The sequence below is a fragment of the Danio rerio genome, chromosome 17 (genome assembly GCF_052040795.2).
Source record: "Danio rerio strain M-AB ecotype USA chromosome 17, GRCz13ab, whole genome shotgun sequence".
In the NCBI taxonomy this organism is placed as follows: domain Eukaryota; kingdom Metazoa; phylum Chordata; class Actinopteri; order Cypriniformes; family Danionidae; genus Danio; species Danio rerio.
In genome coordinates, this window is record NC_141037.1 from 16955811 (window position 1) to 16978361 (window position 22551).

Genomic DNA, 22551 nt, shown 5'->3' on the forward strand with positions numbered 1-22551 from the left:
AACCTTCGACCCGACAGACTTTTAATAGCTTTCACATGTATCATTAATCACAACAAGAATACGGAGTTCTAGGCACATTTAAACCAGTTATATTTTATTCACAAGTGTAGAAGTACATAGACTGAAGAACGGAGCAATATATATTATACTTTACAACAACAAGAGGTATTCTTATAACTAACTTACAGAAATTCCAGTTAATTACAGTAATTCTAATTTTAATAATGACATCTAAGTCTTTACTATTCATCTTTGCCCTAATTCACAATATTTCACACAATCCTAAATATATTATAAATGACATTTATAAATATGTGTATAGTTAATACACATTTGACAGTTATGCGCCGATACCCGACTAAACAGTAGGATTTAGTTTTTTCCATGACACGTTTTTTTCATTAAATGTTCAGCTTCCTTTTGTCCTTTTTGTTTATTATATAATGTGTTAAAAATAAAAGTAAAAATATTAATAATAAAATACAGCAAATAAAATCATTATTATAATTATTATTAATTAATAAAATGATATAAATAAGAATTTTTTAAATATTAATATTTTAAATAATAAATGTTTTTAAATATTTGTTTGTTTGTTTGCTTTATTTATAAAGCACATTTAAAAACAACAGACGTTGACCAAAGTGCTTTACAAATCAAGCAACATACAAAATCTATACTTGTATATCTAAAAGAAATATGTAAAACCGATTTAAATTAATTCATTCCAATCAAAAGCGAAAGACAGAAGGTGATTTTTAAAAAAAAAATTTAAATGAGCAGTAGTCCAATCTTGACATAATAAAAACTGATGGTTTCCAACTCCTTAAAGAACAGAAAAGGCTTCAATTTGGCAATGTTTCTTAATTGATAAAAAACACTTTTGGTGACAGAATTTATTTGCTTGTCAAATTTTAACTCGGTGTAAAAAATAACTCCAAGACTTTTAGTGTGACTGTGCACCTTAGGTTTAAACAAACCTAGTTGATTAATTGCACATTCACAGACACTAGGAGGGCCAATACTAGCACTTCTGTTTTGGATTCATTCAAGTGCAAAAAATTTCCCGCCAACCATTGCTTAATCTTGTTAAAACAGGTAAACAAGGACTGTAAAACAGTTTCCCCCAATTTTTATGGGCATATAAAGCTGTGCATCATCAGCATAAAGATGATAGCTTACATTACTCACGATATGCTTACATTATTTTAAGTTGTAATTTATGTATGTAATGGAATAGCTCAGAAATAAATAATATATATAAAAATATATTTTAAATAAATAGATATATAAAAATATATATAAATTATATATATATTATATATATATATATATATATATATATATATATATATATATGCATTTGTAAGAAGTACTTTCATAAAAATTCTCTTATCCAGACTAATATGGGGAATTACTATTATTACTTAAATATTTAAGAAAATAAATGTAAAATATATTTTAAGAATTTTGATATTATTAGTTTTTTATTTTTATTAAATAGAGATAAAAAAGAGATGCTTAAATGCATTAGGCTGGAAGGAACATTTCCCAAAATACATTACTAGTTGGTATTGTGTTGTCTAAAAATGGATGAAAGCATGACATCTTTTTATGTTTTTCATGTGTTTGTACTGTGATCAGTGCGAAGCCTCCTGAGCTCTTCCTCCAGCGAGCTGATCTTCTCCATCAGTCTGCTTCTGTCCTGCAGAGCTTTATGTTCTGCGGATCTCTGTGTCTCCAGGATCTTCCTCTCATACCAGCGCTCCAGCTGCGTGGACACCGTCTCGAAGAAGCGCTGCGTCACCTCCACAGCATGCAGGTTTGCCCTCTCTTGAGTAAACGTGGCCTCTGCGGGCCGCTGGGAAAACACTTCTAAGGTGTTGACGGTGGTGCTCTGCTGGGTTTGTGCGCGGTGGGCTTTAATCCTGTCTTTGAGGTGTTTGCTGTGTTTCCAAGCCGATCTGGAAATGCTGTCGCTGTCATTGAAGGTTTTGCTGGATGTGGAGCGGCTGCTGCTGGTGCTGCTGTCACAGAGTTCATGACCTTTGTCTGACCTGTGCTTGGAGATTTCAGCCTCCTGTAGTTCTGAACGCTGCCACTGGAGGTCAGCAGTCGCCAGCGACCGAGACAGAGGCTTGTGCTTCACCATAGGTTGAGCAGTTATGTTATGATAATCATCTGTGGGAATATGGAGAGATGGTTTAGGAATTATGTTTTATTTATGCTTTGGCTTTTGATTTTGTTTTTATTTTACATATAAGCTCATTAAATGTATCTAGCTCATTTAAATCAGCCCTTTTTCTAGAGCACATACTATTATAAAATACACAGAAATAAAATCGTAATAATAATGAAACTTCATGTTTGACGTAAAATAAAACAAATGAGCCATATTAACTTTCTATATCTAATCAAGTGAAACATTTTATTTATTAATTTTAACCATAATCTTAAAATTAGTATAATCTTAAAATAACTGTTTTGTGAGAAAATAACGCTGTCTTTAGTTTAGACATTATGCTAGAGAATCATTCAAATACTAGCTCTAAAGTGACATTGGTGAAGTAGCAATGTTTCTGCTGTTCTAACTGTAAGCTGCAGATGGAATGAACGGTGGAAGAAAGTAGTTCCTCGTACAAAAGCTTTTTTGAGACTCTCTGTTTGATTTTTTTGTTTATAGACAATCATGCCATCGAACTGTTGTATAAATGCAATATCACACTTGTACAAGTGGGAAATGGCTATACTGTATATCGTCCCTGTTGGACACTAATGCCTAGTTCACACTAGAGGATTTTAAGCCTGATTTGAGCCCGATTTGGAAGTTAACGAGCTCGCCGACAGATCGGGCTGTGATCGGGAAGAAATCTGCGGGTGCCCGGCGCTCGCCGCTCTTTATGTGTGAACTACTGAGCAACGCATCAACGAGGCTCGCTGACGCGTCGCCGACACCTCGCAGACGGAAATCCAACATTCAGCATGCTAAATATTCCAGAGCAGTCGGCCGACTCAACCCCACGTGTGGTCAGATGTAGTGACGAGCTACAGCCAATGAGAGAGCATGAGCTGAATGGCTGTGTGTTTAGGAGCTCAGCAGAAACATCTGTGATTGGTCAGAATGGGCATCAGTGCACTCGCTTCATTCTGCGTTAGCACAGACATGAGAGTAGGCTATATTAACAGTGGAACTAGAATTCTGTAACTATTAGAATTACCATACTGCTCATTCTGATCGTTCTCATATGAAACGCCATATTGTCACAACATATTTACATTCAAAGCTATTATTGAGATATTAAAATTAAGCTTTGAATGTCTGGCATCATATTTAATGACACCATTACCCTAAGAATATAATATTTTTTTGGTAATACAGCCTATAAATATGTAGTTAAGATACTAAAACACTTAAAGGTTTGGCTTTCATTTTTACTTTCAAACAGGAGCTATTTAACAGCACAGAATATGCAGTTTTGAAAGATATCTGAAGTAAATTGATGTTTTTGCCATCAGAAAGTTTTGTTTATGTTAGCAGGAAGTTGCCAGGCAAGAAAATGCACACATATTTAAAGTCACAGCGAAAAGTATCAGATATGCATGCAGTCATTTTATCCAATATGGTAATTTAAGGCAGAAATGCTCAGTTCTTTACTGTTTTGTAATAAAAAAAAATAACAATGTCAGAAAGAAATACACTGATAGTTAGAAAACGGCAGGGTGTTATAAATATGTTAGTTTTATTTCAAAGAGTTATAAAATTACAAAAATTAAAAACTCTCTGTGTATCTATCCACTGGAACCTGCAGATGAGTGATTAATGCGCTCATAAATCAGCTGATTTGACGATGTTTTTAAATGCTTTCTCCAAAGCTTGAAACGCTGTCAGTGATGTCATCAGCACACAAGCAGCCAATAGTGTTCAGCTTTTTCTGACGACTCCTCCCTCAAATTTTCATTGGCTGTGGTTTGGTAGCTTGAATGAGCTAATGGGGAATGAGTTGTTGTCAGATCATGTAGTGTGTGACCCCCCTCTTTTGGATCGTTCACGGAGTGTTGCGTAGTGTGAACACCACAGAGATCAAAAGACACAAAGTCAAGTCATGTAGTGTGAACAGCACAGCGATCTGCTGATGTTTAAAATCCTGTAGTGTGAACTAGGCTTAAGGCACTCGAGTCAACGCACACCTCCCATCAGTGCTGATATACAGCCATGTCGCACTGCTACTCGTGAAATATTGCTTATATATTTACATACATAAAGTACAATTAATTATATTTATAATTATAAATACACAGTTGAAAAATTATTTTGTTTAATGTAAAGAACATTATCAATCCAATAACTAATTTATTTTGTCTTATTCCATGATGATAGCACATTATAATTTTCTAGTTATTTTGCAAAATACTAATATTCAGCATAAGTTGCCTTAACTAGGTAATTAGGTTAACAATGTTGCTTAACTAGCAATTAGCAATTGGCAACTGTGCTTTGTTCTGTTGCCAAAACAATTCTTATGGGGGCTAATAATGTTGACCTTAATTTGTTTTGAAAATATAAAAGCTGTTTTAATTCCAGTCTTACTAAAGGAAATAAGACCTTTTTCGGAAAAACAATATTTTAAGTAATACTGTGAACATTTTCTTGCACTATTAAACGTCACTTGGGAAATAATAATAAAAATAATTAATATAAATGCTAATAATTTTGCATTTAACTGTATGTGTGTAATGTAAAGCTGAAAAAAACTGAAAAATATTTTAGCTGAAAGTGTAGTTCTTGGTGGTTCACTCAATTTAAGCCAACGGCAACTGAAATTTTGATGATTAAATCACCATATACAGGAAAAACTAAATTATTTATTTTCTGTTTTTCTTGATGTCTTATGAAGCAAAACGATCTTTGTACAGGAAACTGAACATTATTTACAACATTAATATCTTTAATTCCCAACCTCAGCAAACAGTCATGAGAGATTGCACAGTGCTAAAAGCCGCTGGACCACAGTTTTAGCTAAAAAAATGTCTTTAATGTTCTTCTAAAAAAGAATAAGACCTTTAATCCTTGTTTACTGTTCAAACTGAGTATGTTTACATGGACACCATTAATCTGATTTTAATACGAATAAGACAATACTCATTACTGATGTAAGCAGTGATTTTTGATTAATTTAATCCGATTAAGGTCATAATCGAACTAAACAGAAATCAAATTGACGTGGAGTATGCAGATTTTAGTCGCATTATTGAAGTGCAGTACAGATATGTAAACACCCTAAACTATTACCGTCATGTAAGATTTTCGCCGCATTTTGCGACAGGATAGTCCATACATACCCGGCTGTTTGGCACGATTCTTTCCACCTACCGAGTCAGTGAAGGAGCACAGACACACACATCGTGAAATGCTGAGTTTTTTTTCTCATATTCAGTGTGCAGTATCACATTCCATTTAAACTACACTGTTCCAGCAGTTTATAGTCGCATCCAATATCTTGTTTAACACTAGGGCATGACTGAAATGTTCCTGAAGGAAAGTGAAAGTGCTAAACTGCAGTTTAAGTCCACAAATTAAAAATGAAACACCGGAAATTACATGAAACTCTGGAAGAAACGTGGATGGCACGGTGACGTTAGCCGAATTATGACTATTACAATGGAAATTCATTGCATTTAACTTTTATAAGGTGAAGACTATGCAGTTTTATTTGATTATTCAACTTATACTCGAAGACAGTTAGACTCGCCAAACAAATCAAAGAAAAAAATTCATACATGCAGATTATCTGGCCTGCGAAATCATCCTAATCAAATTATGAGTTCTATTAACCAAATTATGTGCTATTACATGTAAAACTGAATCATGAAAGGAACATTCAAAACACAACTCATGTAAACACCTTAATCATATCTTTGTCTTATTCAGATTAAGGCTAAATAATTTGATTACTGATGTCTATGTAAACATAGTCACTGCCTACCCTTTCATAATGTTTGAGGCTGTTTTTGCTCTTAATGACTTTCATTATAATTAAATTTTATTGATTGCAAAGCCATGACACAAAATAACCATGCATTCTTGATTGTTGGTGGTTTTCCCTGTTGGGAAGAGGTAAAATGTGTCATTTTTACTGTTGATCATCAGTTCGCACCTTTAACCCTTTAGATAAGCCCATGTAAAAAAGTTTCTGGCTTTTATAGACTATTTTGAGAAATGTAAACAATAACAATGGTTCTAATGTATTTCCTGTTTAACATTTTTATTTCTATAGCTTCCAAAAAGAATCCAAAAAGGTCCACATATTGATTAATAATCCTATGAAAGCTGTTTTAACGTAAAAATATTATTAATTGTATCATGTTACAGTTATAGTATGAGAACAAGCAGGAAATGTTTAAGGGCCAATGACATTACCACATTGAAATGGTCCATGGAGTTCTAAGGAGTAAAACAACAAATGATTGTGTGCGTGCATCAATACTTGTACTATGCTTACTATGTTCTAAGAGCTGAGCACCAACTCATATATAAACTCCACTCCATATAAAAGATAGAAACTAAGCTTTTTTTTACACTGCAACTGATGATCAAAAGTAAAAATTACAAGTTTTACCTCTTCCCTACAGGGAAAACCAGCGACAATCAAGAATCTATGATTATGTGGTGTCATGGCTTTGCAATCAAAAAATGTCATTATAATGGAAGTCAATGGGGAAACAGCCATGAACATAACGAAAGGGTAGTACATTTGCCCAGACTGTATTGGTGATTTTTTTTTTTTTTTAATTTCTAAGCATTTTCCCAAAATATGTGTCAAAATAAGTTTTGTCCCCAAACATCATTCCATTTGCTGAAACACAGAGAAATGTGTGGCCAGATTAAGACTCAAAATCACCCCATAATGGATGAAAACATCCCCAACAGCATATAAGGGTTAAATCTAAGATATGATGAGTACAATCTCTTTAAAACACATATATTTAATACACCGCCAAGCATTTTAATTCAAACCTGAAGAGCCATTCTGCTTGATCTTCAAGTATCGTTTTCCCAGCGTGTCCTCGAACTCCAGGCTCTTGTGAGAGGCTCCAGGTGTAGGCAGCACATTGACGTATGTGGCCAGTGAACTGGAGCTTTCTTCTGAGACAAGTGACAGCAGCGGCAGACCCTCCAGCTCTGAGTCTGCGGATGGAGAGCGCAGGAGCTTGTAGTACTGCGTCTCAGGCATCCGCACCTCCAGATCCTCAATCTTAGACATGCACCAGCTCTTCACTGCATTGCTGGCCGCAGCCTGCTTGAAAGAGGAGCACAGGGTAATGTCAGACAGATTGGGATGGTGTTTGTGCAACTCGTTTTTCAGTGTCGTACCTGCTTTCTTTGGCCCTCCATGCGCTCCAGTGTTGCTCTCTGGTTGATGCGATAGTGACACTCCATCCGCTCTGCCGAGACTCGCTCCTGCGTCAGTTTCTCAAGCACTTTAATCTGAACGGGAAGAGAAGTGAAGCTCTAAAACCTGTGTTTGCGGATTCATTGGTCTTGAAAGTGTTTTTTGCAATTTGTTTTATCTATAGGGATTACAGAGGAGTGCAATAAGTAGTGCAGCAAAACAAACCATGGTTGAGGTTTGCCCTATTTTTGAACTCCCCAAAAAATTAAGCAGGATTTGTGTTTTGTTTTGTTTTCTAGGGAAATATATATATATATATATATATATATATATATATATATATATATATATATATATATATATATATGTATATATATATATATATGTATATATATATATATATATATATATATATATATATATATATATATATATATATATATATATATATATATATATATATAGAAATTCTTAAGAAGAATATGTTTTAAGATATTACAGTGTCTTTCATTAATATTGGAAGACTTATATTGGTAGTAAATATAAAAAAAGAAGAATCCTTTTGAATTGTTGCTTACAAAGACACTTGTTTATTTTTTCGATAAGAGTAGGGGCTTTTTATTTTTATATTTTTTTATTTTCACTTTTTTAAATCCATTCAAACAATTTGTGATGATTCTGCATTATACAAACTTTTTTGGACACTCAAAATAGTGCTAAACACTCTTCCAGGCTACTTCATAACATTAATTATTTCCCTGATGATAATGTTTTAAATAATTTTTTTGCAGCCAACCCAACAACAAATCACCTCTTTACTTTAGTATACCCATTATTTACCCATGACTAAAGTCGATGTCACACTCAGGTCCAGATTAAGAATTCAATGGCCCTTGGGCACAATGTCTTGTCGGCTCCCTACCTAGCCGCACCGCTATAGTTGAATTAAAAAATAATTAGTTAACTATTCAAGTGCCTTTGTCTAATCTTTAAAAAAAAGACTTAAGAGGGCAAATTCTATATTTATCCAGCCACACTAAAAGAAATAAGACTTTCTCCAGAAGAAATTATAAAGGAAATACTCTGACAATTTTTTTTGCTATGTTAAACAGTCCTTGGAAAAATAATTAAAATTTCATAATAATAATTTTGTCTTTGACTGTAATTTTTATGTTTTTTAAAGAATAATACGATACATTTAATGTTTGCTAGTGGTTTTTAATGCTTTTATAAATTCAATAGATTAATTATTGGTCCGTATATTTATTTATTTCCTTTTTAAAATTTTTTTTTAGAGAAAGGACAAACCTGATGCTTATTTTTCTGCTCTATTCGTCCGAGTCTGCAGTTGATCTCCTCTTGAATGGTGTGTATTTCCGTCCTCATTTCCATCTCTGTGGCTTTCAGCTTTTTCTCCAGCGCTTTAATGATGGGTTTACAGTGACAGTCTTTTGCAGGAGCCTGCGTGTGGACATTCACTGGTTAAGAGGTTTAAAACAAACAAATGCACGCACCCTGCAATGTGGTGTTTCCAGTACCTGCTTGATCTGTCCGTCCGTGTCTCTGTAGAGCGTGTACAGCTGAAAGGCTTTCGCTGGAGTTTGATGCTGGTCTGGAGAGCTGAGGCTGCTGGGCTTCACTCCTCTCTCATACAGATCATACTCTCTCAGCAGCACAGGCTTTAACGGCAGAAACAGAAGAGCAATTCCAGCATTATAGATGTGACATTTGCAGTAAAAACTTTAAACATAAATTCACAGAACAACCATGTTAAAATTATATAGTATACAACATACTTTGTAGAAATTCTGTCAATAAAACTGCACAACCCAATTATTGATTTTAGAGAAATTTCTTCAGATCCTTTAATATATATATATATATATATATATATATATATATATATATATATATATATATATATATATATATATATATATATATATATATATATATATATATATATTAAAGGATATTAAATAAAATATATATTTATTTATTTATTTATTTATTTTTATTTTTTTACTGTCAGCAGCCTAGAGTTGGTTTAATATACAGATAAATATTAATGTATAATATTAAAGTGACTCTATAATTATTTTAAAATAACTATTAATTCACATTGTTTTAATACTAATATTATAATTAATTTTATTTCTATTTAATACTTTAATCGAATTACAATCTTAAGGTATTATTGTAGTTTTGAGTAAATAATTTTCCACGTATTAGAGTTCATTTAGTTCATATTAAACTAATAATCTTGCATTGATTGAATTTTAATTTAAATACTGTTTTAACAACTAAAAAAATAGCAACTTTAATAATCTATAATTCTCTTGAATTATTCTAATGATTATAAAATTTTATTAATATAAATTTTATTTATATAAAAACAATAACTTTATTTGCTTCAATTCAAGTGTAATCATAATTTTATGTTGTTGGAATTGTTAAGATCATTAAATTGTTTTATTATTGATATTAAGATTAATGCAGGGCAGCACAGTGGTGGACTTGGTAACACAATTGCCTCACATCAAGAAGGTCGCTGGTTCGAGCCCCTGCTTGGTCAGTTGGAATATCTGTATGGATTTCTCCCCGTGTTCGCATGGGTGTGAATGAGTGTGTATGGGTGTTTCTCAGTGATGATGGGTTGCAGCTGAAAGGGCATCCGCTGTGTAAAACATATGCTGGACAAGTTGGCGGTCCATTCCGCTGTGGCAGCCCTAGATTAATAAAGGGACTAAGTCGAAAAGAAAATGAATGAATGAAGATTAATTGATCTTTATAAAAGTAATTAACAACTTCCAATTAGCGTTGTTTTAGTTTTATTCTGTTTGGATGAGTATTACAAGCTAACTTATGATTAATGACTAAAATATAAACTCTCTGTAATCTTTATAATATTTGGTCAATTCTGGTCAGTTCTGAATTATGGGTAGTAAATTGATTTATATTATTGTGATTAACTTTAATTTTTGTACTGCAAAAAAAAAAAACTTTAAGAGCTTTTGATAACTTTAAGGCTCTCTGAATTTGTGTAATGCCTGTCATTTTATTTTATCTGTTATTTTAATATAATAATTTTTGTTAACTTATTTATTAAATTCATCTTTATTTCTATAGCGCTTTTACAATGTAGGTTGCGTCAAAGCAGCTTAACATAGATGAAGTTCTAGTAAATTAAAACGGCTCCAGTTCTGTTTAGTTTAAAACAAATGTCACTGCTGAAAGCCCAAAAACTGCACTTGTTCACACATATTAATTGATATTAAATTAACTAATTACATTACAGTATATATTAATAACTCTATATTCCAGTTATTTTTGTAAACAAAAGTAACTTTTATAAATCATACATTTGTTTATAAAAATATTAAGGTACCTAATAAAAAATAACAATACCCGATAATGTACAGTCTCCATGTAATAATTGCAAAATAAACCCTTCTTTGAGAAACATATATATTAACTTTAGCATCTTTTTTCATATGGCAAATGAAATGACTATGATAGTATAAATATACTAGTAGTTAGAAATTATTAATTCTAAGACCTTAGGATGCTTACCGTCCTGCCTGGACTGGTGTTTTTCCTCCTGTTGTCAGGGCTCAGAGTCGCAGCTCTGTGTTCAGGCTGGATCCGCTGAAAGGCTTGATCACTGTTGATTGAGTCTTCAGCCGCTTCACTGTCATCCTGCACAGTGATCATGAGCTCAGCATCACACGGATTTTAGGCAAATGCAATCACATGACCTCTGATCTCGTATGGAAGATTAAAAGTCATGTGATTTGTGCTTCTCAATCATGTACTGTAACACATGCCGAATGTAAAGTGAAAAGAGTACTGAAAATCACACTTAAGTGAAAGTACCATTGTTCACCAGAAAAAGTAAGTAAACTAAAAGTATCTTTTCTAAATACTACTCAAAGTATGAGTAAAAAGTAGCTCTTCTACAAGTACTCCAGTAAGAAATACGTTAATGAGCAGTTTTGCGTATTATGTGATTCGTGTTTTTATTTTTCCCCATTTATTTACTCACTATAGGACCTTGAGCTTTATACCAACAACTTTTAATCTTGAAAAGTTTGTATTTAACATTGTATTTCAACTGTTTATAGTGGTATATTGTCTAGGTTGGTGTTGTATATTATGGTAAAAATACCATAATAAATGAACTGAACTTAACACCATGAACTGCCAATACATAGCCTTGTTTCTTTATATATTATTTCTTATACACCATATTGTATCAAACTACTAAAATGACAATAAAATTCACTTTGTTAAACTGTAGAGTTGAATTTTCAGCGTCAAAAGTCGATCAAGTCGATCAAACAGGAAACACTTGCGATTCACAAAATACGGAAATTATGCTGTGAAAATGATTTCATCTTATACCCTGCAAATTAAAAATGTAGCTATGTAGTAACTTTTATTGCATTTCTAAAATTAAGTGACATTGTTTGCGGTTCATAGACTATATATTGACAATGTGAGATATTTAATGTGAGAACACACTACATTGATATACACCTATGATAAGCCGACAAAAAGCAGGTTGATGCGTTTACATGATGCGTTTACATATGAAATCTGTGTAACCTAAGTAGCAATAATCTAGCTGTAACGATATGTTAAAGGTGCTTTATGTAAGATTTTGACAGTTATAAAGCATAAAAATATCATAATATGTTTGCAGATATTTAAGATACATGCTAAGTGAACATTCTTGTTTATCTGAAAAACAATGCTGAAGTCAGATTTCCTGCTTTGAAAATGTGAGTTACATGCCGAAAGGCTGTCTTTGTTTTGGTTCTTTTAACACGCCCACTGCCACTTTAGTGAATTATATTTTAACACCCTGGGTTGCCTTGGTGGAAAACCACCTATTTTTAATTCATTCATACGTTCATTCTGGAAGCCTCTCAAAGCATGTGCCCATGACCGAAATGCACCCTTCGGTGGACTGTAGCAGACTCCGAAATTAGACGGATTCAGAGTTCCACATGAGGTTATTACTTAGGAAATGATATAAATATTATTAACCTAAACATTAGGTGCGCAGGTTACATTGTAACCCCATGTCCTAACAGCACGCTACGTGACAAGATTTGCAGTGATAAGCAATTTGGCTGTTTGCACCAGATGAAACATGACAGAAATTTAAATACAGCCATTCAGAGGCACATCACATGCACTCACTCATGAAATAGTAAGGTTTATAATCTAATTAATACATGTCAAACCTCTTTAACATTAATAAATGTAGATGCTGAATCACGGATATCTGTTGGTTTGCATTATTTAACAGTTTTAAAGTTTATTTTCAAACGATTTTTTTTATTTTCAAGATCTGAGGTGAACTATCTTCTGCTGCTGTTTTCAGTAGTATGGCAATAAATGTCATGTAAAATGGCATTCAAACTCACACTGTTAGCATTTAACACTGAATAAAGCACATGAGGTATACCTGAGGTGATCATTGTCAGTTTTCTTTTGTTCAGCTGCAAGAAATAGAAGCCGTTTCTAATATATCAATTCGAGGTGTTGGTTAGAACAAAAACTTCTTTTAATATGGAAAATATTCCTGCTATCACATACCATTCAATAGAACACAGTTTAAATCAGCCTTTAGATTCGATAGTCATACTCGCTCCTGTTGGTCGTCAATTTGGCAACCTGTGCTTGCATTTGTTTTGATCCAGGATTGCAATACCTAGTTCAACCACTGGGTGTCAAACTTACATACCGCACCGTTAATGCTGAAGTTATGTACTTTGAACTCTGACTAACAAGCTATGAGTGTCTAGCTGTTGGCGCCACAAATATAGATAGAATTCCTGTAATTTAAGGGGTATGTTTGAAATCTTAATTCTGTATTGCATTTAGTTATTGTTTAAGGCCATTTCTAAACAGTCTTTCGGACGTTGAGTGGAACAACTTGCTTCCACTTTTAGCTGCTTTTGTAAAGCATCCATGTCTTGTGGTCCGTCTGTCTTACTTGATTTGTTTTTCTATCCTCAAAGTGATTGGACAGGAATCCTAGGGACTGCTTATTCTACTTAACCTATCACTGTAGAGAACACTGTAAGAAAAACCTTGTTCTCTCAAGGTTTTTTTTTTTTTATTCACTTTCGCCAATTGGTGAGGTCTTTTTCCCTCTCCGCTGTCGCCACTAGCTTGCATGGTTTGGGATCTGTAGAGCTGCGCATCGATGGATTTGCTTTCCAGTGTCTAGACCAGAGGTGGGCAAACTCGGTCCTGGAGGGCCGGTGGCCTGCATTGTTTAGCTGCAACACTTATCAAACATACCTGAATATGCTAATCAGTGTCTTTAAGATCACTAGAAATCTATAAGCAGGTGTGTATGATAAGAGTTGGGCCTAAACTGTGCAGGACAACGGCCCTCCAGGACAGAGTTTGCCCACCCCTGGTCTAGACCCTCAGTAGTGATTATTAAACCACACTGAACTGAGCTAAACTGAACCTAAACACTAGAAAACTGAACTACACTGTTCTAATTTACTATGACCTTTTATGTGAAGCGACTTTGACACGCTATACAAATGAAGGTGAATTGAAATGAATTGAATTGAAAAAAAAATGTATTGAAACTTATGTAGTGAAAATAGTAAAAAGTAAAAGTACAGATACAGCCTTAAAAATGTACTTAAGTAAAAGTTACAGTAAGTATAACTCCTGAAAAAAACAGATTACAGTAATTTGACTATTTGTAATTCATTAGAGATGGCTGAATCTTATCTGAGTCTCCACCTTCTTTCTGGGTTTGTGGACTCTGGGGAGGGATTGAGTTTTCCTCTGGGCCCGAGACACATCTCGTCTTTTTCGCACTGTCTTTCCTCGAGCATACCTCTGCACCTGAGCAGGGACATATGACTGCTGTTAGAGAAGCTGTGGATGTGGTCTGTTTTGACCTGTAAGAGATAAATGCATTCTAAAAAAGTATTAAAAAGAAGTATTTAAAAAGTTTTTAGGAATGAATTTAGTTGGACACTATATGTGCAAAATTCTCCATAAAAGCGAATCACTTTTTTTTTTAAGTTTATCAAGTAGAAATAATTTTCAGAGATCGTGCATTTGTTTTTATTGTTTATTGTTACAAATGAATATAGAGGTTTCATAAATTTTGACAATCTGTTTTATGAGCAATCGTGAGATAGAAATTTGATTTATTCCAATGGGCTGATTATATATTCTCAGAAATTCATGCAATCATAAATTCAAGAATTTTAACAAAAACTTAAATTAGCCCTCCTTTGACATTTTTATTCTTTTTCAAATAGTTCCCAAGTGCTGTTTTACAGAGCAAGGATATTTCAAAGCATTTAAAGTATTTCCTATAACATTTTTCTTTTAGAGAAAGTCTAATTTCTTTTAGAAAAAGGTCAATATTATTATTAGCTCTTAAGGTTTTTTTTTAAATTTGCTATAGAACAAACCACTGTTATCTAATGACTTACCTATAATTAACCTATTTAACCTAGTTAAGACTTTGTTCTTCAAGCTGAATATTAATATTATGTACTGTCATCATAGCAAATATGAAATATATTAGTTATTAAACCTATTATAATTTTTAAAATGTGTTAAATAGCACTTTGAAATATTTGAGAGAAAAATTTTCACATGAGGGCTAATAATATTGTCTTCAAATGTACATAAATACAGTACATTCAATTTTAATTTATTATTATTTTCTTTTTACAATTATGCAAACCAGATTACATTACATTTGAAAAGATTAAATCATTTTGTTTAGTAGTGCTGATTTATTCGGAAACAAATCATATGATGCTTTTCTAGAAAGAGCATGTCTTACTGGACAGTGAACTAGTGCTCGATATGAAGTCATTGAATGTAATACCATTACCTGATTGGATTTAGCTAGAAGAATAGCCAGCTCTCGGTTGTTATTGTCTCGAGCTTTATCAAGAGCAGTTTGTCCGGTCTGTTGAAAGATGTAGCATTTAAGTGTTTAATGATTAACTTTTATTGGGGGTGGGAAACAGAAAAAGATCTTTCTCTTGTTGAACACAAAACCAGTAGCCATTGACATCCAAGTTTTGTTACAGTTACAACCAGTTTTAGGAAAGTTGCTTTTGAAAGTAATGCATTACAATATTGAATTACTCCCCAAAAAAGCAACTACATGCTTCACTTAGTACATTTTTATGGTAGGTAATGAAATACGATAAACTACGGTCTTCAGCATATTATGGAATCAATTTACTGCCTAATTTGTGCAACTTATCACTAAATGTAATGGCATTATTCAGCTGCAGTCTTCCTCTTTATAACCTGAGGATCAGGCATATGATGAGATTACATGACTTACATTGTTTTTGATATTTGCATCAGCTCCTGCTTCCAGCAACAGACTGACCGCTTTCTTGTGATTCAGGGCAGCAGCGACATGGAGCGCAGTGTCTCCTGTCTATAAAATATGTTCATTTTCCACAAGAACATAAACAGCTGTAATTGTTTATGCAAAGAACTGGAGATGACTGTTGTAATCATGAGGGATCCTTCAACCCAAAATCTAAACTCTGTTATAATTTGCTCAACCTAAAGTGGTTCCAAACTTGAGTTGTTGTTTTTTTTCTGTTAAACACAAAATAAGATATTTGAAGAATGTTGGAAAGTACTTTTAATATGGATGTCAATGGTTTCCACATTTTTCAAAATGCCTTTTGTAATTAACAGAAAAAAAGACACTCAAAACAGTTTGAAACAATGTTCGGATGAGAATGTTTTGGGTGAAGTAGTTGTTAACTGCTTAGGCTAGTTAAATTAATCTCTGAATTTTAAGTGTGAGCCAGTTTCTTAATAAAGAGACTAAGCTGAAGGAAAATGAATGAAATAATCATTATATTTTGTTTTCAGTTTATAGCATCAATAGCTTTTGATGCTTTATGTTATAGACAAAATAACTAAGAAACTAGGACAGAACTGTAATATAAAGTGTAAACCACATTGCTGTTGGATGCAAAACAATCAAAATGAGGATTTGACCTGGTTTTTCTCTGTCACAGAGCAGAAAGAACCCAAGAGCATCTTAATTATGGCCAAGTGATTGTAGCGAGCAGCAAAGTGTAAACATGTTTCACCTGCCTGGAAGGAAAGAGGAGCTTTAGCTTTTTTCTTTCTAGAAATATGTAAATATAATGGTTTAAATCAGTGGTTCTCAAACTGTGGTACGCGTGCCACTAGTGGTACGCGGGCTTCCTCCTAGTGGTACGCGGAGGAATCGCCAAATAATGAAATAAACAATTAACACTTTTAATCCTTTGATGCGTACTATAACATCGATGTGATCAGCATTGGCTGTTTAGTGAAGCGTACGATCACAGCTCTTTGCTTAGAGTGTTTATTTTAGTGCATTGTGTCATAAGCTGCTGAATATCAGTTTCCGAAGTTTAAGAATTGATTCTGAAGCGTGATTTGACTGACATGAAAAGTAGCCAATCACAGTCGACCTTGTCTAGTTTTGCGTGAAACGTAAGGGCGGGACAAAGGCTTTCTGTGTTGCAGAGACAGAAAAAACAACTTAAAAACAAATGTTTTGTTAATTTAGTTGCTTCTCGGATGTTTTCACTATAGAAATGTCTAGCAGAGTTATTAAACCGCGGACATATTTCCTGCCTATTTTATGATCTTCATACACGTTTCGCCCTCCGACAGCGAGTCGACTCGCCTCTGACCTGTCACTCCTCTATACAGTCTGAATGGCGGCGCGGGAATGGAGGTATTGCGCAATAACTCATTTCTGCAAATGTGGCGAGTGCTTTGTTTTATCACGAGAGCGCATTAATGTTCGCAAATCGCTAAAACAGTTATGCGAGCTCTTAAATATGCTTTTTTTTTAAATGAACTGCAAGTGCTCTCATGATCGCCTGCGTGCTCAGATTGAATACAATCGCGATCTTTCCACTATTAAAGTAGACATTTATTTTTGCTCCTTGACTAAATTTAACCAAAAGTATTCAAATTTATCAAATATTTAGAAATAGATTGATGCATAATCGATGACAATGCTAATGGTCTTCTTGTTTGGCTGTGTTGTGAAATGAAACTTACTTTTAGCAAAGGTGGATTTTTTTATTTCTTTACGACAAAATAATTATGCTGGAAATGTTTCTGGATGAGGTATTTGTGTGATTTATACATTTAGCTGTATTCTGATCTGTCTTAAAGCATTACAGGTCAAAGCAATCCGTTGTTACTTATTGTTTATTTATCATAATTAACAATAAGGCTCTTAAAGCACTGCTTTGATAAATGTAGTGTTGTCATATTTTAAATACCTTTAGTAAAATTAAGTCATTTGTTTTATTTTTTTTTAACTGACAGTGTACTTGTATTTTTTAAAGTTTGTATTTTAGATTAAGATCAAGTGTAAAATAAAATCTCCATGTGATGTACAGCTATTTAAGAAAATAAATTTGCCATATTGTAAAGAAAAATAGTGTAAAATATGCAAATAAAAGGCTAAATTTAAATCTTTTTACCATATACTTTAATTAAACCTTTCAAAGCTTGCAAATATTGTTTAAAAATGGGCAAAAACCGTCTGGATGGCCTTAAAGATTATGTGGTAGTTTTACCAGTGCTATTGAAAAAGATTAATTGTCATGAAAGGAAAAATCGGTCATACTTCCTTTGTTAGTGCAAGTTCCTATACATGTAGCTTTGGGATTTAAGCAATTAAACCATTCAATCAAGTTTACACTTAAAAAAGGGATTTCATAATGAAAATCAGATTTTTTAAACTAGTACTTATTAAAAGAGTACTTTGTACTTTTACCTAATATTAGTATTATTTACTAAAATTTGTGTTATTTTAGCAGTGTAATAGTATTTTTACTTGAGTACAAAAAAGATTTTACAAGCATTTAGTGCAGGTTTATTATATTATTAATATATGGTTAATAAATATTATTATTATTATTATTATTATTTTATTATTATTATTATTATTAATGGTTTTTATTTGTATCTATTCCTATATAATGTTTTATGGGTTGCTGACAATACATTTCAGGTCTTCAATACATAGCATGTCAGTCTTGAAAAAAATAGGTGCTGGAATTGATTTTCATTAGGCTGTGCCTGTATGAACCCTGTTATGTACATTTAACATATATTTCAGGATTTGTCTGAAAGTGTATAAATATGACATTTAGCCTATATTTATGAGGTCCAAGCAACATTTCCAACTTTTGATGAATAGGCTACTATGAAAACTTTAGATTTAAGTACTGCAGTTTTCTTTTTACTTTTTAAGAACAGTGCCATTTTTTAATGAACTTTTAAAAGCCCATTTTAACTAAAACTTTTTTTTTTTTTTACCTGCAAGCACAGTTAATGTTCAGACTATTTAAAATGTTTAAAGTGACTGACAATAATACATATTCTAAATAATAGAAATTAATCTGCATTGTTTTTAACAATGTGCACACCTGTAGCTGCTTAATTAGGCCTACGACGCTATTTTTTAATACTGGTTAAAAAATAGCGTCGTAAGGTGGTACTTGGAGAGACAACTTTTTTCTAAGGTGGTACTTGGTGAAAAAAGTTTGAGAACCACTGGTTTAAATGATGTAGGACGAGTGGATTGTATTGTAATGTAGTGTAAAAGCTTGCATTGTTTTTGCTGTCAGGCATGCATCCACCAAGCAGTAGCACTTGAGCGGTCTGAGAATGTCCGTTCTGACACGCTAGATGTAGAGGAGAGTTTCCAACCTTTAAAATAAAAGGATAAAAAATAATTAGCAGAATCCACCAAATGAGATTTTCTTAATTTTAAAAAGGTCTTGTTAGTGGTTATATCCATTTAAAATGTTTTACTGTAAAAATAACAAGGACGTTTTCTGTAAACTGCTAATGTTATTTCTTCCCAATTCAATTTTAATTTTTGTTTTTGAATTTCCTTTTCAAAAAGAAATAAAATGTTTTTGTATTAAAGAAAAATAAATATTGGTATAACATTTTTAAAAGAAAACTGCTTTAATCTGAAAAATAATGCATTTAATAAAATGACTTACTTTGTTCTTTAGATTCACATCTGCTCCAGCTTTGACCAGTAGTTTCACACAAGCACTGAAACCGTGCCATGACACTTCATGCAAAGCCGTGTTTCCTTCCTGTTGGAGGACAATCAGTTATTAGTTTTGTTTTTAGATTATTTATTTCACAACTAAGGCACAATGCATGGAATGTGAATGTACCCAAATTAGCCCAAAGTCTAGTTGTCATTAGTAGTCATTTTGTCAGATGTTATAAAACAAACAAAAATACAATTTCAAATCATAAACAGGACTATTGATAAAAAACTAATGTTTGCAATGTTGATTATGAAGAAGCCCTTTCTTTAAATTATACGTAAATGAATTAAACAATACATATTCTCTAATAGTCCACTGATGTGGTTCTCTTAAAAAAGAAGGTGAAAAAACAGCTCGACCATTCATTCATTCATTCATTCATTCATTCATTCATTTTCTTTTCGGTTTAGTCCCTTTATTAAACCAGGGTCACCACAGCAAAATGAACCACCAACTTCCAGCACGTTTTTACGCAGCGGATGCCCTTCCAGCCGCAACCCATCTCTGGGAAACATCCACACACACTCATTCACTACAGACAATTTAGCTTACCCAATTCACCTGTACCGCATGTCTTTGGACTTTGAGGGAAACCGGAGCACCCGGGGGAAACCCAAGCGAACGCAGGGAGAACATGCAAACTCCACACAAAAACGCCAACTGACACAGCCGAGGTTTGAACCAGCGACCTTCTTGCTGTGAGGCGACATTACTACCTATTGCGCCACTGCTTGACCAATCAGACCAATTTTGTATCAGATTCATTGCATTTCCAACCGAGGTATGCAGAAGAGCATCACTGAATGCACAACATGTTCAACCTCGAGGCGGATGGGCTTCAGTAGCAAATGAACACGTTGGGTGCCATTCCTGTCAGCTAAGAACAGGAAACTGAAGCTACAATTCGCACAGGCTCACCAAAAGTGGACAATAAGATTGGAAAAATGTTGCCTGGTCTAATAAATGTCAATTTCCGCTGTAACATATAGATGGTAGGGTCAGAATTTGGCATCAACAACATAAAAGCATGGATCCATTCTGCCTTGTATCAATGGTTCAGGCTGGTGGTGGTGGTGTAATGGTGTGGGGAATGTTGGCACACTTATGAACCCATTAGTACTAATTGACCATTGTGTCAACACTACCTGAGTATTGTTGCTGACCATGTTTTATACACATACATTATAAAGATTTCAAAACAATGGTAAATTAATAGCAGATGATACAAGTTACAAGTTAAATGGACAGAAGTTTTATATCAGCTTCCTTCAGAAATCCCACAAAGGGATTCCATACTGTATTTTGAAAAACTTTACTCTTAACTATATACATTAATTATATTTTTTATAATTTTTTTTGTAATATATAATTGAGAGCTTAGCCTTTTTACCACAATAGAAATGTTGTTTTAGAGAGTTACGTACAGTTGAAGTCAGAATTATTTGCCCCCCTGAATTATTAGCCCCTGTTTATTTCTGTTTATCAGAGAGATTTCTTCAACACATTTCTAAACATAATAGTTTTAATAACTCATTTCTAATAACTAATTTTATCTTTGCCATGATGACAGTAAATAATATTTGACTAGATATTTTTTTACAGCTTAAAGTGACATTTAAAGGCTTAACTAGATTAATTAGGTTAACTAGGCAGGATAGGGTAATTAGGCAAGTTATTGTATAACGATGTTTTTTTCTGTAGACGATCAAGAAAAAATATAGCTTAAAGGGGCTAATAATTTTATCCCTAAAATGTTTTACAAAAAATTAAAAACATGCTTTTATTCTAGCTGAAATAAAACAAATAAGACTTTCTCTAGAAGAACAAATATTATCAGACATACTGTGAAAATTTCCTTGCTCTGTTAAACATCATTTGGGAAATATTTAAAAAAGAAAAAAGGGGGGTAATAATTCTGACTTCAACTGTATGTACAGTATATCATAAGTATAAAATACTATTATGGAAAAAATTAAACAAACAAAAAATCTGAAATTTTAAGGCAATGAAGTTTTATTTTTATTCCAGTTAATTTTTTTTGCATCCGCCCCAGCTCAAATGTCAAGCTACACCAATAGTACTATAGTTATTTGGCTTTTATTTCAACAATTACAGATATTAACATTTATTACACTGCTTACGAGAATATAAAAATGGCTGTCTTGCTTTAGTGTTTTTCCGAATGACAAGATTGCAAATGAACAGACCTTGTCTTGTAGATCAAGAGCACATCCTCCATGGATGAGGGCAGAAACGGCGTCACGGTTTCCCACAACAGCTGCCCGGTGCAGGGCTGTCTGGTGACCCTGGAAAACAAAAAAAGCACATTCATTTCTACCATCGAAGCTTAAAGGCCACCAGAGGGCAAATGTCAGCCAGAAGACAAATGTCAACCCTAGTATAAGATTATAAACAGAAATCTTAATAATATGAGCTTAAAGAAGTAGTTCATCCAAAAAACGAAAATGTACTCAGCATTTACGTCGCCTCAAGTGGTTCAAAACCTTTATGAGCTCCATTGTTGAGCACAAAAGAAGATATAATAAAGCAAATTCTAAACTGGTACCCATTGACCTCCATAGTAGGAGAGGAAACAAACATTCTTCAAAATATCTTCTTTTGGGAATTTTCATTTTTAGGTGCACTATCTCTTAAAGCACTCCTGTCATCCTCTGAAAGCAATAATAATAAACACAAAGTCACAAACAAACAATAAGACCAGTAAAATAGACATACCATGAGTTTACATCTTCCAGGCGGCCTTCCTAACCTCCGTCTAATACTGCAGCAGGTGATAGGGACAGCAAACGTCCTGTGGCAAGCAAGTCACGCATGCTTGCATACACCCAAAACATGCGCAGATGTGGCACAACCCCACACACAGGGACTTACAAGCTGATAGTGTACGACCAGCTGGCTTTACTGACATTAAAAGAGTCACATGGGTAATCCCTCGCGCAGAGACCGAGAGACTCTCATTGTACTCTTTTCTTTAGGTCTGGCACATGGGCAGAGGGAATATTTCTGGA

The 22551-nt window shown here is 33.5% G+C and overlaps 1 protein-coding gene across 2 annotated transcripts; it reads right to left on the reverse strand.

The window, feature by feature from the left end:
• Positions 1–584: 584 nt before the first annotated feature.
• On the reverse strand, positions 585–22398 carry ankrd6a (ankyrin repeat domain 6a). 2 transcript variants are annotated; one of them, XM_087290244.1, is made up of 14 exons: positions 22259–22398; positions 21730–21828; positions 19463–19561; positions 19062–19160; positions 16431–16529; positions 15754–15852; positions 15289–15366; positions 14172–14276; positions 10965–11090; positions 8930–9070; positions 8700–8852; positions 7373–7486; positions 7016–7295; positions 585–2181 (listed from the first exon to the last, which is right to left on the reverse strand). In XM_087290244.1, exons 1-14 carry the CDS (start codon positions 22259–22261, stop codon positions 1622–1624), a joined length of 2055 nt encoding a protein of 684 aa, XP_087146370.1. In that variant the 5' UTR covers positions 22262–22398; the 3' UTR covers positions 585–1621. The 2 variants fall into 2 exon arrangements, with proteins under 2 accessions (XP_087146370.1, XP_087146369.1); XM_087290243.1 differs by having other exon boundaries at positions 7016–7298.
• Positions 22399–22551: the final 153 nt, after the last annotated feature.

What these genes read in the sequence shown, in the direction of transcription:
- ankrd6a (XM_087290243.1), bottom strand. An exon ending in ATGTGAATCTAAAGAACAAA is followed by an intron (nt 19,161 to 19,462) that starts GTAAGTCATTTT and finishes TTTATTTTAAAG; the next exon opens with GTTGGAAACTCTCCTCTACA. An exon ending in TTCTAGCTAAATCCAATCAG is followed by an intron (nt 14,277 to 15,288) that starts GTAATGGTATTA and finishes GTCCCTGCTCAG; the next exon opens with GTGCAGAGGTATGCTCGAGG.